Genomic DNA, 16156 nt, shown 5'->3' on the forward strand with positions numbered 1-16156 from the left:
AAAAAAAAAAGTAAAGTCATGCTGTTATGTTGAGCTATAGAGCACTCAGGTCAATAATTTCTGACATTGCCAGTGAAGTGAAAGACCCAATACTATTATGGGATACAGGACTCTTTTACAATATTTTACTGAGTTTACACACCTATAATATTCAAATAACAGAACTTAACAAAAAAGGGGGATACAGATCAATGTCCATTTTGTATCTGTGTATTCAAAGTGGTTAGGATAGATATATAGTTACATTCTCTTAATGAATAGAGCAATTTGTTCTAATGGTTTTTATAAATAGGATGTCATGTCCGCATCTTGTGCAGCAATTAACCACTAGGAAGAATGTATGCAATGTGTGAATTATTGAAAATGTCCTACCAATATGATTTAAAACTATCTCATTGCTATTGGTTTATCAATAAAATTATGGGAAAAAAACATAAGATTATCAACCTAACCTATTTATATTTCAAATGCCTAAATGAAGAAATCAAAAATATCCACATCTTCTTATAAATAAATTCACGAATATCAAAAGTAGTTTTCTTTACAAATACATTGAAGCAGTATAATTAAGACAAGCCAAAAACATAGAAAACACTTCTGAAGCCACAACAAAAACAGAGGGATAGTCCTAAGAAATAAGTTTACACATTTATTTGCATTCTCAAGGTTTAATGACTTAAAAACATTAGTCAAACTTAATTAGCCACATTAAGGGGAAATTAAACATACCACCTATAGTAAATAATATTCTTTCCTAAAGAATCTACTACATACTTTGTAGTTGATAAATAATACAGCTACTGTTAATTATGTGTGTGGCTGAATGTAGTAAAACTGGTAATTTGCCTGGTAAAATTATAAAGTCACAGAAATGCATAAAAAATGCAACAGGCAGTTTTCTCTAATAGAGTCCTTTCCAGCCTTTCTTTCAAATCAAGGTATAGAATAGTGATAGGAGAGGTCAAGTTTAAGTCCTATGGTAGAATTTTGCCTTTTGGACCATACAGACATTTGTCAACTATTAGTATTTTAAATATTTTGAATTAGAAAATGCTCCCTAACGTAAGTATAATTAAAAGCTCATTCTAAGAATAACATACATGGGAACATAGAAGACAAATAAGTTTTTTTTTAAGTTTATGGGAAGTAAAGGAGGGACCAGAAAGGAAAAAAAAGGAGCAAAAGAGAGCAATGGACTACACTTGACAGTGACAAAATGCAATGGTTACCAAACTATAACATTTTAACATGGTACATAAGCTTAAAACAAACTGGTTCATTGAGAAAAATAACTGACAGTAATAGATTTCTGGCTCATTCTGTCAGTAAAGGACAAAACTTCTCAACTATTTACTTCCATCAATGAGATTATAAAATACTCAAATATGTGAAGCCAACACAAAGCCTTTAACCCACTGTATTGGAACTGTAGCAGCTATTATCACAGGTTACACATAATGACAGGATGCATAAAAGCATTCTTTCAAAGCATATATTGAAAACCAGTAACAATCATTCTACTAAAAAAGAATGTATGTTTCTGTGGTCCACACTGTTCTATAGGAAGCCAAATAAAATCACTTACTCATTAAATTTGTAAAAACATGCTGAAGGAAATCTGCCCTGATCTGGTGAGGTGGCTACTCAATCAACAGCAACAATGGACCACAAATAAAGTACAAAACCTGACAGTGAAGTTAACAGCAATATCTTAAATAACAAAGAGCTGCTTGGTGAAGTATCCTGTGAATGTAGGTCAAACCCATCCAAGATGCCATCAATTGCTGAGAAGTTAGCAGAAATAGAAAATCAATTAAATTTGTAGATTATACCATATTGGGAAACTCCCATGTTCCCACCACTCGAGGCATTTCAAAATAGATGGAATAAAATGCCAGCAAGCATATTACTCACAGTAGGATCTCTTTCAATAAAAGCTGGAAGGAAATGTATTATTTAATGACAAAAATATTTTTCCAATTTTAACAGACAATATTTATTTGCAATCATTTATGTTAGACTATCATTTTATAAACATGAGAATGTTTTTAATGTTGCTGTTGTGGTTTAAAGAACATTATATTCATTTATAATGAAAGAAACACATTTAATATTCCTTTCAGATCTCTCATTCACACACAAAAAAACCTTGTAACAACCACATAAGCCAAGTTTAAGGGGCAATATTTTTAAAAGAAATGAATGTAATTATTTAGACTCTAAAGTTATTTCCTTCTATTTAGTTCCATATCTTGTTGAATTATCAAAATGACAGAGAAGACAATATAATTATTCATTGTACCAAATCATTATAATTTGGTATCTTCTAAAGAAAAAATTTAAATGGAAAAATGAGGATTTATTCCAAATAATTTGTAATTTTCCATTTATATATAATCAAAGCAGTTAAAAATAAAATAAAAAGGGCCAGGGAGATGGCTCAGTGGAATAAGCGCTTCCCTGGCAAGTGCAAGGGCTTGAGTTCAATCCCTGGTTCCGTCAAAATACAATAAAATACAATACAATAAAATGAAATGAAATTTTAAAAAACCACTTTGTCTGGTTTTGTGTTAATTACAGCAGATTTCAATGTTTTGGTTATAGATTTATCTTATTAAAATTGTTTCAAAAATAAAAATAAAATTGTTTCAAAAAAGCTTGCAGTAACATAAGCAACATTAAGAATGCAAACAGGCAATGAATACTCTATGACTTCCAAGGAAAAATTAAGTAGAGTCCAACAAGGCCCAAATATGAAACAAGACAGTTACACTGAAATCCTCAGGCCAGGCCATTTTCCATCTGGCACTCGGGGCAGAGCTTTGGCTTCTGCAAGGCTAACCTCTCATGGGTTAGTGTACCAACACAGCAGATGCTTTCTCTGTATAACTGAAGAGGTATTTATAAATGAACCTATTTAGTAAACATTGAGCAAGTTAAGAAAATGAACAAAGACAATGCGAAATCTCTCCACTGGCAACAATGAAGAGCTGCATCCACCTCAGGTCTGAAGAAGCACAGGAAAGAACAATCATAGAGGAAGGGATGAACAGGAGGGTAACCTGACAAAGGCTGTGGTCTTGAGATAAGAGAAGTAGTCATGCCAACACAAGTAGGAAGAGAGGCATGAAAACTTCCAGCTGGCTCTATTGTCAAGGCTTCAACCTTCCATGGGCTGGCCAGGAGCCTATTGAGGCACTCCTCACAGATCAGCTTTCATGGCCAACAGTGGAGAGGACTGAAGGAGGCAAACAGGAGTCAGAACCTGCTGCTGCCAAGGACACTACGGCAAGTGGAAAGTTGCACCTAATTACATGATATTACATGATTCAAAAACATACAAAAATATTTTATTTTAAAATTCATTAAGTTATGTGTTCTGAGATTCAAAGTAAACCCATCTTACAGAAAAATAAAATAAAATTTTTTAAAACTAAGATCTGACTCATTAATTCATTTATAAGCCAAACATATACGCTCTCTGGTCAATATATGAAGCCAAGGCCAAAATTTTATAATTCTCTAACTATAAGATCTTTTGTAAAAATGTCCAGTATGTGTTAACTGAGTGGTATGTTTATAAAGTAGTTCACAAAATATATATATTTGTCTACCTCCTTTTTAATAATCACCTTTAATTGTTTCTTCCACAACTTCTACCACACGATCTATCTGTTGAACCTATAAAAGAAAATAAAGTTAAATAAGTAATTTATATGGAAGACAGAAAATTCTGTTTATGCTTCCACTGGAGTCAATGTTATACATTTCTAAGCACATCAATGCATCTTTCCTTAACCCATTTGAGATCTTAATCTTTTGGATAACAATGAAATACAAAATTATCAGCCTCATGTCCTCCATGGATAATTGGAGATAGCATAATGCATTTAAATAAATTGCCTGGGGTTCTTTTAGGATAGTTGTGCAACATAAATTCACAACCTGAGATCTAAATTTAAGTTTAATTAAAACATGTCTCTTCACACAGAGCTTCCAGCAAAAAAAGGTCTAAACTGTTAACCTACACAGAAAGATATGCTAGTATTAAAGATATTTATGTCAAATTTTATGTATTATTACTTTAAATTTTAAAACCTTTTCAATGAATTTCTATACTGCTGGGTACTATACTTAGACCCATAGAACACAGTATTAGCTAAAGCTCCTGTTCTCCCCATGAGTGACCAGGGATGATGGCCCAGGGTGCCATGGGGACACAAAGGAAAAGTAATAAAATCAGACATAGGGAAGCAAAAATGTCTTTGAGTGAAAAGAAGTCAGGGCTCTATGAAGACATTGAGTAAGCGTAAGTAGAGTTAAAAAGTTAAAATTAAAATACTAATGTATGATTTTAAAAAAATGCAATAAAGTCAGGTTAGAATAGGTCAAAGCCAATCCTCTGAAAATCCCCAAATTATCACTGTTTTATTACAGGAAAAACAGCCATGCACTAGAAAAACTAAAGTAACCTACAATAAATATCCTCCATCCTCTATTTTTCTATTCCAAAGATAAAAATCACTTAATTATGATGAACAGATAAATTTTCTGGTGTTAAACATTTATATTTATACGTCTAATGTGTGTGTGTACCTACACTTTCATTTCTGTGTTCATGTTCATTATCCATCCATATAGGTCTACTTCATCCATTTTACAACCTCCCCAGTTTCTCACTGTATGGATTTACTAAAATGCATTCATGCAAACCATTACTGTAAAAACACTATCATTCTATTACAAAGCTGAAATGAACTCAATAGAGATTTTTTTTTAATCCTATAAAAAGAATGTATTACAAATACAACACCAAATCACTTAAAAATATTCTCTTGGTCTCAGTGTCTTACATGAAAACAAAAAAAGACAAGAGTATACTGGAACTCTGCCCTAACTGACCACTGCAAGAATCTGCCACAGACAAAAGGAAAGAAAAGGGAATGGCCAACGATGTCACATGATGATACAGAGGTAACAGGCAACATACAAACTAAAAACACTTAGGGGGAAAGCATGTTCGGTGGTAATAAATCATACATAAGAAAATGGAAACAGCGAATATAGACTACACTTTTTAAAAAGGTGAAGGAAAAAGAACCAGTAGCTAGAGAAAATTAAGTATATATGTATTATGGTTGAAGTTAGTGTACTGTATTTTTTTTTCCCCCTGAAATAAAGTCTCACTATATAGTTCAGACTGGCCTTGAATTCACTGTGTAGCCCAGGCTAGCTTCAAACTCATGGCAATACTCCTGTCCTGCCTTAGCCTTGCAAGTGCTAGGATTATAGGCCTACACCACAATTCCCAGCCTATATCTACCTACTTCTTATTTGTCTTTTTGGTCTTACAGTTTGCATGCTGAGAAGATAAAAGCAATAGAGAAAGAAGAGCTGCATACACAGGAACTAAATGATGGAGCAAGGTCCCTTAGGAGAAGGGTGGGATGAAATTCAAAAACCAGATGAAGATACTAGCCCAGCACGGGATGGGTGCTAAGACTCTGAAATGAGATATTGGGAGTAAGAAAAGTGTGATGGTGAATGCTAGTACTCTTAGAGACTTCAGGGAATATGTTAAACAAATTCCATTTGTTGGTCTCAGTTTTTCTCAATGAGATAAAAAGCAAACTTATTTGCTAGAAGTGAAAAAGCATATGATAAAATAAGAACAAAACAAATGCCCTGAAGTACCATTACAGAGAATAACAATGATGGCTAGAGACATGTAAACATTGCTAGAAAGTACTGAAAAAACAGATAAAGTTAGAACCCATGAATTTCTAACTATGACTCCACATATAGCTGAATTTTTCTCCAGGTCCAACAGTGGTAATAATGGAGCCAAACAGATCAATACATGATTTTCTCATTCTATCACTCATTCATTCATCATTTATTAGGCACTTGAAGTTTACCAGAGTGATCCAAAGGGCTGGTGAACAACAATGACTGCAAGCAAACAGGAAAAGATTGACTATGTACTTTAATGTAGGACAAAGCTTGTAGAAGTGGTACAGTTAGAAAGGAGAAGTGGAGAGGCTGGGGAATAGGGAATGGAGAGAGAAATAAAGTAAAGAAGACAAGAAAATAAAGAAGACAGGTGGCTATGACAAGAGTGCTAATACTGAAATGTACTATTTTTGAAGGGTAGCAAAACCCAAGATCTGGTCATAGAAGTGTCTGCAGAAGCACAGATGATGATGACCATTGGAGCTAAGAAATAAGGAAAGATGAGACTAGAGCACAGGTGAGATAGCACATGGAGATGTGGACACTGTCCAGGGTAAGAGAGACATGAATACAGCAAGTGTAGATGAATAATCAAGCTATCAATTAGGGACAGAGGACAGAGAATGAAAAGAGTAAAATATGAGCTCACTTAAATGACCGAGTCAGACAGCAAAAAAGATTTCCTATATACTTGGGAGATATAAAAGTTTAAATGGAGCACAACACCTAGGCTTACAGCATATGAGCTAAGCAACAAGCCATAATCCCAGATAAAAGAACAAAACATGGCAGGAGCAGTCTATTACAAAGTTGAGGGTCAAATAAAAAACTACAACTTTAAAACATGAGCAATGAAAAAAAAACCAGACATCATCAAAATTTAAAGCTCTTCATACTTGAAAAGACACCATTAAGAAAGTAAAAGTACAACACAGAAACTGGAAAAACACTTCTCCAAAACATTATACACACACACACACACACACACACACACACACACATTTGACTTGCGTGTTTGTAATATATGATGAACTCCCACAAAGCCAACAAAAGTAGCAAGAGATTTGAAGATATAACTTCTCCAAGGAAGGTATATAAATGGCCAATAAAACATGAAAAGATGTTCACTACCATTAACTAACCCAGAGATGCAAATCAAAACCACAGTGGAGAGAGAAGAATTACTGCTTCTTGGATACAGAGAAATTTGGGAAAATAAAAACATTCTGGAAATAATGGTGGGAGTGAGTTGCAAATAATATGAACATAGTGCCAATGAAGTGTACCATTAAAAATGATTAAAAAGGTAAATTTTATGCAGTGTTAATTTAAAAAAAAACCTACAATCAGATGGAACACCACACCACTACAATGGCTACAATAAAAAGAGTAAATGTTGGAGGAGATGTGGAAACACTGGGACACTAAACCACTACTAATGACCGTTTGAAAAACGGTCTACAGTTAAACCCAAATCCTTAAACATGCAGTTACTATATGATCCATCAATTCCAACCCTAGATACATACTCAAGAGAAAGAAAATCTATGTCCACACAAAAACTTGTACACTATTCACAGCATTATTCCTAATGACAAAAGGTAGAAACACACATATCTATCAACTGATAAAATGTGGCACATCCACACAATAAAATTTGAAGATACATGCTGCAATATACTAAATCATTTTCTCTCTCTCTCTCTCTCTCTCTCTCTCTCTCTCTCTCTCTCTCTCTCTCTCTCTCTCTCTCTCTCTCTCTCTCTCCCCTCCTCCCTCCCTCCCTCTCTCCCTCTCTCCCTCTCTCCCTCTCTTGCAGAACTGGGAATTGAACTCAGGCCCTTGTGCTTGCCAGGAAAGCGCTTATTCCACTGAGCTATCTCCCTGGCCCAATATACTAAATCAAAAATCCAAAAATGTCATATTAATTTCACTCATATGCAATATTCACAATAAGAAAATACACATAGTCACCATACATTAGTGATAAGCTATAGATAGATGGAAAGATGGAAGAGAAGCTAAGAGAATGCTAAGGAAACCCAACTGTTTCTTTATAGTGTGATAAAGATGTTCTAATAGTATTCTGTAATAATGGTCATACAACTCTGTACTAAAAACTATGGAATTATACATTCTAATTGGATACACTGGATGATGTATGAATTATATCTCTATAAAGCTATGATCAGAAAAAAAAAGTGCTGAAGCCAGCTGTGGTGGAACAAGCCTATAATCCTAATGCTGGGAAGGGAGAGATAGGAGGATTCCAGGAAGTTTGGGACCAGCCTGGGCAAATAATGAGTTCAAAGCCATCCAGCCCAAACTATATAGTGAGACCCTGTCATTGACAGTGAAGCCAAGGAAAATCTGAGGAACTATTCCAGATTAAAGAGACTATTATGGTAAACTGGATTATATTGGATTATTTTTCTGAATTTATGCACTTACAAAATTTGAATGGCAATGGAATACCCATCTCTGACAAAACTAAGGCAAAAAGGGGGATATAAATGAAGGACCATTTTGTAGTGAAAAAATATATATCTGTATATACAAATTAGTTAGGTTAGATACTACAGCTACTTTCTCTTAGTTCAGGGAGAAGAATGATTTGTACTAATAGTGTTTAGACAAGATACCATGTCTGCACCTTGTACTATGAAGACAACAATATGCAATGTATTAATTATTGTAACTGTCCTACTAACCTGCTTTGAAACTTTCTTATTCTATTTCTTTCTCAATAAAATTAATTTTTTAAAAAAGAGAGACTTCATAACTAAATGCAACTATGGACAGCTGGTAGGTTTTCTTTTCCTATAAAAGACACTACTGGGATAAATGACAATATGTGAATAAAGTCTATGGCCTTACAGTATGTGTCAATGTTTTCTTTATTTGGATAATTATACTACAGAGATATATGACAATATCTTTTGTAATATATAAGTATTCAGAAATGCATCATGCTTGTTATTTTCAAAAGAATAAGGGTGTATACATAAACCAAATAAGCAAATTGTTAAAATATTTTGGTAAATCCAGGAATTTTTTGCCTTTTAGTAAAGTTTCTATAAGTATACTGTGTCAAAACAAAAAATTTAAATGTCTATCTTGTATATGCACAGAAAAAATGAAGAGAGCTTTTCTGTTATATTGATGGTCACAAAGAATTTGCTTGAATTTATAAAACTGAAAATATATTCTCAGATTTTCAAAAAATACTTGATAGCATTTGCTTTCATGAAAGAAAAATTAGATTTTGACCATACATAATTTAGATAAATAACTGGTACTTGGGAGCTCCAGAACATTGAAACCAGCCCACCTGAACTTATTTACAAGGTACCTGAGGAGCTGGAGGTCATGGCTCAGTGGTAGAAGGCACTTGTCCAGCAGGAGCAGAGCCAGCCTTGGGTTCCATCTCCAGGGCAGTGGGAGTCAATGGATACTTGTTTACAAAGGAGCAGAAAGTTCATTAAAAGATCTATTTCCATTTCTAGTGGAGCACAATGGAAGAAACAGTGGGGAAGGAAGAGAAGGAAGGAAGGAGGGAGGCAAGTGAGAGAGAGACCAAGAACAGAGGGAGAAAAGAATCAGGAGATAGGTGGAAGGGGAAAGGGAAAAGACAAGAGGAGGCAGGAAGCAGGGAGAGAAGAAAATCACCACGTGAATATCAAACTCAAAACTCACAGTAATCAAGATACACTTGATTCATTCTGGGAGAAAAGGAAAGCTGCTCTTAATTAATGCTATAAATTGTAGATCTGAATACATAAGAGCTTATTCTCTAGCAGATAAATCAAATAAATAAAACAGTATTTTGTGTCCTGCAGGCAATTAGTTATAAATACAAAGAAAAAAAAGAGCATGCAGTATGTTCTGTTACTGACTCCATATGTTCTCAACAATGAAGAAAGGATTTGGTGAATAAACAATTCATAAATAACATTGAGTCATTCTGCCTAAGAACTTTTAAAATAAGTTGATAAAAATATTTTATTCCACTATTAAGAACTACTCCATGTAATAACTAAGCACGTATTGAACAAACAAGCCCATAACAATGGCACCTAATGCAAATAAAATGTGTTGTTCTACAATTTCCTATTGTTGAAAGACAGTACAGGACAGAACTTTCCCTAGAAGTGGGACTGTTCACAGGCCGTGCTGTCCAGGAGGAATTGACATTTTAAGTAGCTTAAATCTGAATTTAAATAGTGACATATGGCTGGGCAGCCACAGAGAACAGTGCAGGTTTAAAGAAAGTGGTTTTAAACTGAGACAGCCACCAAGTCAGCAGTTGGATATTAGAGGAGTCCTAAGAAATTAATGCATGTCTCAAACACAACTCTGTCCTTTAGGCTAGGACAAAAGTCTACTTTAGGGCCATCCAAGGACACACTGATGCCATTTTACTGTCAGAGCTTCTGCTTTGTATGTACTTGTATCCTCTCCACCCAGTCACCCCTACTCCAACCCCTGACAACCAGCAGCTGGATAACTTAATAACTAGAATAATACAGTGACAGTGAACATTTCTCAACCATTTCATCTCAAGCTCTATGCTGACACTTTTACATGTATTATCACATCTCATGCTAGGTTAGAAATACTACTGTGGTGTTTAAAGAAGAACTAAGGTCTATAGGTATCCAGGAAAATTTTTGCTATATTTTTTCAATACATCTTCTCCAAGAATGGCAGATAAGGTAGCCCAGTTATAAACTCAAAACAAGCTCTTTTCCTGTAAACACAGAAGTCATTACTTAAAAAATAAAAAATAAAAATCACAGAATGTTATCCAATTAAACCTGGACTTTTATTTTAAGAGAATAAAAAATAATAATAATAATAAAATTGAACCAATATAGAATTTCACTGAGCAAAATTCAACGATGGTTGTTACACCTGGGCTTTCAAAAGTCTGAGTCAACAACTATTCCCCACTAACACCCTCCCACAAATGCTACTGTCACTAATCAACACTGTACGCCGTTGTAGAAACTGGGAGTATAAGGGTGAAAATCCAGAGCTCTTGCTTCGTGCACCTTACATTTTAATTGGGGGAAATAAATACACAACTGAAATTTTTTCTTTCCTATCATGGTATCTGTTATGAAGGAAATAAAACCTAGCTGCAGCAAGAGTGGAAAGGACAATTTTGCTGTCATGGCGAAGATAAATATCTGAATGGAAGTCTTAATCCACAGACCTGAAGCAGTGGCAGAGGCATCAACATAAAACTCCAAGGGGAAGAGTAAGCACAGGGGCTAAAAGACAGAAAACAAGTAAATGGATTATAAGGTCAAAAGAAGGACACATGAGGGACATGGTGGTAAGAGACAAAGCCAGATAAACAAGGGAGGAAGATTATGTGAGATGTTATAATTCATGCCCTGTAGTTTAGATTTATCCTGCTTGCAAAAGAAAGCCATTTGAAGGAACCCTGTTAAAAGATTGGCCAGGCTAATTTTCTTGAAAATCTCCAGAGAATGCTGTTTATCCACATTTTTCCATTACATTGCATAACTTCTTTTATACTTGTATGAATATGATTGGCATTTTAACAATTTCTTGATGTTTATCCCAAGACAACTCAAATTCCTTCAGGAGAAGGAGGTTAATGTATCATTGATACACAAACACAAAATCAAAGTAAATTTATTAGCTTTTTTAATTTTTAAATATATAAAGGGCAATCTATAATCTATATGCTAATTAAATATCAGATCAAAACTTTAAAATCACCTGTACACTCAACTGAGTTTTGAAAAGAAAAACAAAATAATATGAGATAAGGATCCAAGTTCATTCTTTTTATGTATGTCTTTTTGATCTAATTTTCCAAACATTGTTTACTAAAAGAGACTGTCCTCCTCCCATTGTGCCCTGTCAGTGGTTTTATTGAAAAATCCATTAATGGCATGCACATAAGTTTATGTTTTGGTTCTCTATTCTGTTTCAGTGGTCTTTGGGCCTGTTTTTATGATAGTACCATACTGTTTTGATTACTCTAGCTTTTAAATACGAGCAAAAACCAAAAAATATGATGTCTACAACTTTGTTTTTTGTTCTTAGATGGTTTTGACTAATTCAGGTAGTCTATGATTCCATACAAATTTTACAATTTTCTCTACTTCTCTATATGCTACAGCAATTTTGACAGGAGATGCTCTGAATCTGTATATCACACCATACATTAAGAATCCACTCAAAAAGAGATTAAAATCCTAGATATTACACCTGAAACTGTAATAGTCCTGGAAGAAAACAATACAAGAAAAGCTCCTTGATACTAACCTCCGCAGTAGTTGGTTTTGTTGGGGTCTGGGAGGGGAGGGGCAATTACACAAAACCTTAAGGCATCAGAAGCAAAACTAAATAAATAAAATGACAAGCTAAAAATATTCTGCATGGCAGTGCAATCAATCAACAAAAAGACAAAGGTAATTAATATACAAACTTTGAGAAATAGCTCAGACAACTTGCAGCAAAAAAACCCACAACTTTTTAAAACCATGAGCAATGAAACCCAATAAACAATTTTCCAAAGAAAACATACAAATGTCCAACAGATAAATAAAGGTCTCAGTATCAATAATCCTTGGGGAAATGCAAACCCAAACCACTATAACATATCATGTCATACCAGTTAGGATAATTCTAATCAGAAAGACAATAAATAACAAGTGCTAGAAAGCATAAAGAGAAAAGGAAACCCTTGTTCACTGTTGATTGAATGTAAATTGGGGTGCCTATCACAGGAAACATTACTTACTTTAAAAGGCTAAAAATAGATCTATCCATGACCCAGTGATCCTACCTCAGAACATCTAGTGGGGGGAAAAAAAAAAAAAACAGCTGGGGAGATAGCTCAGTAGAATAAGTGCTGGCCTGGTAAGCGTAAGGGGCCCGAGTTCAATCCCTGGTTCAAAAAAAAAAAAAAAAAAAAAAAAAAAGCATCTAGTGAAGGGAAATTACCACATAAGTCAGCACCACGAAGAGGTATCTGTGCTCCTATTTTTGTTATGCCATTATTCACAATAGCCAAAATATAGAAATAGCCTAGAGGCCATCAACATATGATTGGATAAAGACACCGCAAAAGATATAGATAGATAGATAGATAGATAGATAGATAGATATAATTTAGCCTTTAAAAAGGACACACTGGGCAGGCCTAATAACTTAGTGGATTAAGGTGCCTGCAAGCAAGCACAGGGGCTGGAGGTTCAATCCCTAGATCTGCTGTGCTGGCCCCACCCTCAGGGTGCACTGAAACAGCAACTGAGACTGGGCGTGATGGCGCATCCCTGTAATCCCATCTCTTGGAAGGCTTTAAACAGGCGGATCACTATGAGTCCGCTCTAATAGTGAGACCCTGAACACCTTGTAGATCCTTCCCTAAAAAATTCAAAAATAAATAAATAAAATAAAAAGGACACACTACCATTTGTTTGGTGGCAGTTTGTTTTTGTGAGGGGTTGCCTTTTGGTTGTTTCTGGGTACTAAGAGTTGAATTCAGGGCCTTTGCACTGAGCTGTATCCCCAGCACATTTTTATTTTTCATTTGAGACAGTTCAAGACAGGATCTTTCTAAATGTTCCAGGCTGTCCTCAAACCTGAAATCCTGCCTCTTCGCCATCCTCAACCACTGGGATTACAGGAATCAAGCACTGTGCCCAACAAACTATCATTTGTAACAACATGGATGAATCTGTGGGACAGACTGCTATGAGCAATAAGGTAGACATAAAAACAAAAATGATGCATCATCTCACTGTTACACAGACTCTAAAAAAAAAAAAAAAGTCAAATATATAGAAATAGAACATAGAATTAAGATTAACCTAGGAAGGACAGAGAGGAAACAAGGACAAGTAGGTCAGAGAGTCAAAACTCACCATCGCTTAGCACTGAGTAAATCCAGAAACCTGACGTTCTAATGACATCACCTTGTACGCTGGGAACTTACTTACAGAGATTTTAGATCTCCTCCCAAACACAAACAGAAAATGTTGTGGAAGATGACAAATAGGTTAAATGCCTGACTACTCTAATCACTACTAGATGTTATCAAATCTTTGAGCTGTTCATCTTAAACACAATAAAAAACAAGAAAAATGACCTTCCCATCTTTGTTCATAAATAGACATATAAAAAGTCCTTTTATTAATTGTGTAGCAAAATTTTTTACATTTACTCTAAGCATAGCTGGGGCCAATAAAGAGCATCTAACAGGTCAAAATTCACTATTCACTCCATTATAGAAAACAGATTTCTCTATAAATTTTTTCCAAGTTGTTAAGAAAAGTCCCCACCTTAATTGGCATCAAAAGAAGACAATTTCCAAATCTCTTAAATTAGGAGAATTCTACAGTAGCCACTCAGCTAACTTAAGGTGTTCCAACTCTATTAGAAAAAAATAATATTCTGAATTCACACACCAATCAATTTTAATGTGTTACACAAGGAGCACTTCATGCTACATGTGGTTTAATTTTAAGAAAACTTTCTTATTTCTCAGTTTATTTTCATCTTTTATTTTGTCATCGAAAAAGATTCTTCCAGAGTGGTAAAACATAGTTTTCAACAGTCACAAGACAGCCTTTTTTTTTTTTTTTTTTTTTTTTTTTTTTTTTTTTTTTTTTTTTTTGGTGGAACCGGGGATTGAACTCAGGCCCTTGCACTTGCCAGGGAAGCACTTATTCCACTGAGCCATCTCCCCGGCCCCCTAGACAGCCTTTTCTTAATGCATAAAAAATGTATTTTTTCTCCCTGAGTGACACCAAACAGTGACTACCTCTAAGTCAGGGACAAAAATTGCTAACTGAAACATGAGGCCAGGAAAAAAGAAGGCTAGTAAAATAAGAATCAGTCCCAGGAACCCTTGTTTCTCTCAAATCCAGCTAAAATAGAAAGAAAATTTTTGGTGTAGTGATGGTGGTAGCAGTAGGTATGAAATCTCCTTCTGGCAACAGAAACAAAACTGAACAGGCTGGGCTGGAGAGATAGCTCAGCAATCTAAGTGCCTGCCTAGGCAAGTGCAAGGACCTGGGTTCAATCCCCAGTACCACATGCTGTGCCAGCCCTGCCTCAGGCACAATGAGCCAACCACCAAGACTGGGCATGGGGACACATGCATGTAATCCCAGTGCTGGAGAGGCTGAAACAGGAGCATCACTGTGAGTCTGAGCTGTGTAATGTGTGAGACCCTACACCAAATACATAAAATTAAAAAAAAAAAAAAAACTGAACAGGATTAATCATGTTCAAAAACACTGAAATATAATACATCATATTCATATTAAATAATACAGCATGTAAAAAGGTAAAACATAACTTCAGAAGCAATACTAAAGTTGAATGCAGAGTACTACTAGAACTAAAACAGAAATACACATTAGAGATATGAACATCAACCAATACACTATGCCAGATATAGGAGGCAGAATAATGGCCTCCCAAAGACTATCAAGACCCTAAGTCCTCAACCTGTCAATATCCTACTGCCATGATTTGGACATGATTTGTGTATGCCCCCTCAAAGATTCCTGTGCTAGAAGCTTAGTCTCCACTATGGCAATGGAAGAATTGATGGATCCATTAAGAGTGGGCCCTATGGCAAGGTAAATCAGTTTTGGGGGGTGCTGCCTCAGGAAGGAACTAATATTTGCACTCATGGAGTGAGTTCTTAGAAAGCAAGAAATTATAAAAGAGAAAAACTGCCTCTTTTTCAGTGGTTGGCTTCCTATTTTACTATGTAACCCCTTCAGCAGAGGCTCTCACAGTTCTGATATAAGGCATCAGCAGACCCTCATCAGAGGCCAAATCAATGGAAACAGCCAACCTTGGACTTTCTTCCTCCATAACTGTAAGGTCAATGAACCTCTTTTATGACTCAGCCTCAGGTATTTTGTTAAAGCAACAGAAAACAGAATAAGATAATTACCTTAACCTAGCAAACAAAACTTTGGCAAGAATCTGAGATGATGAGATTAACCTAGAACAACTATGTGTGCTCAAGTTAACCATAAAGGCTTCAAAGCTAAGAAACTACCATTTGTGGACAGTAAATGACAGAGAAAGATGTGAGAATGATGGCCTTCCTCACTTTTAGGCAGGAAAAAAGTAGCCATAAGCCAAGAACTATCAGCAGCCTCTAGAACAGTGATGACATTTTAGAGACAAATGCCCAAAGTGCAACGCAAAGCCCACTTATTCATCACAAGTACAAGCACTGCTATTAAGCATGCATGCTGAGATTTCAGCCTCGAAAAAACTCATATATTAACATCTTTCATCTTAAAAGAAAAGTAAGTAGCACATGTGCCACAGGCTTGCCACTGCTGCTTTAGAAGTTTGAAAAGGTCACAAAACAGACTCTTTCCCAAGAAGCTCTATGGCTACAGATATA

At 35.3% G+C, this 16156-nt stretch overlaps 1 protein-coding gene across 1 annotated transcript in view; it reads right to left on the reverse strand.

Annotated features, from left to right (window-relative positions):
• Cdkal1 (CDK5 regulatory subunit associated protein 1 like 1) overlaps positions 1 to 16156 on the reverse strand; it is a 732899-nt gene that overhangs the window by 510277 nt on the left and 206466 nt on the right. Inside the window, exon 6 of the mRNA XM_004640150.2 lies at positions 3633 to 3681. Coding sequence (XP_004640207.2) covers positions 3633 to 3681 — 49 coding nt within the window. The remainder of the gene's footprint in view (positions 1 to 3632; positions 3682 to 16156) is intronic.

Source organism: Octodon degus, unplaced genomic scaffold, assembly GCF_000260255.1.
Source record: "Octodon degus isolate 3935 unplaced genomic scaffold, OctDeg1.0 scaffold00119, whole genome shotgun sequence".
Taxonomy (NCBI): domain Eukaryota; kingdom Metazoa; phylum Chordata; class Mammalia; order Rodentia; family Octodontidae; genus Octodon; species Octodon degus.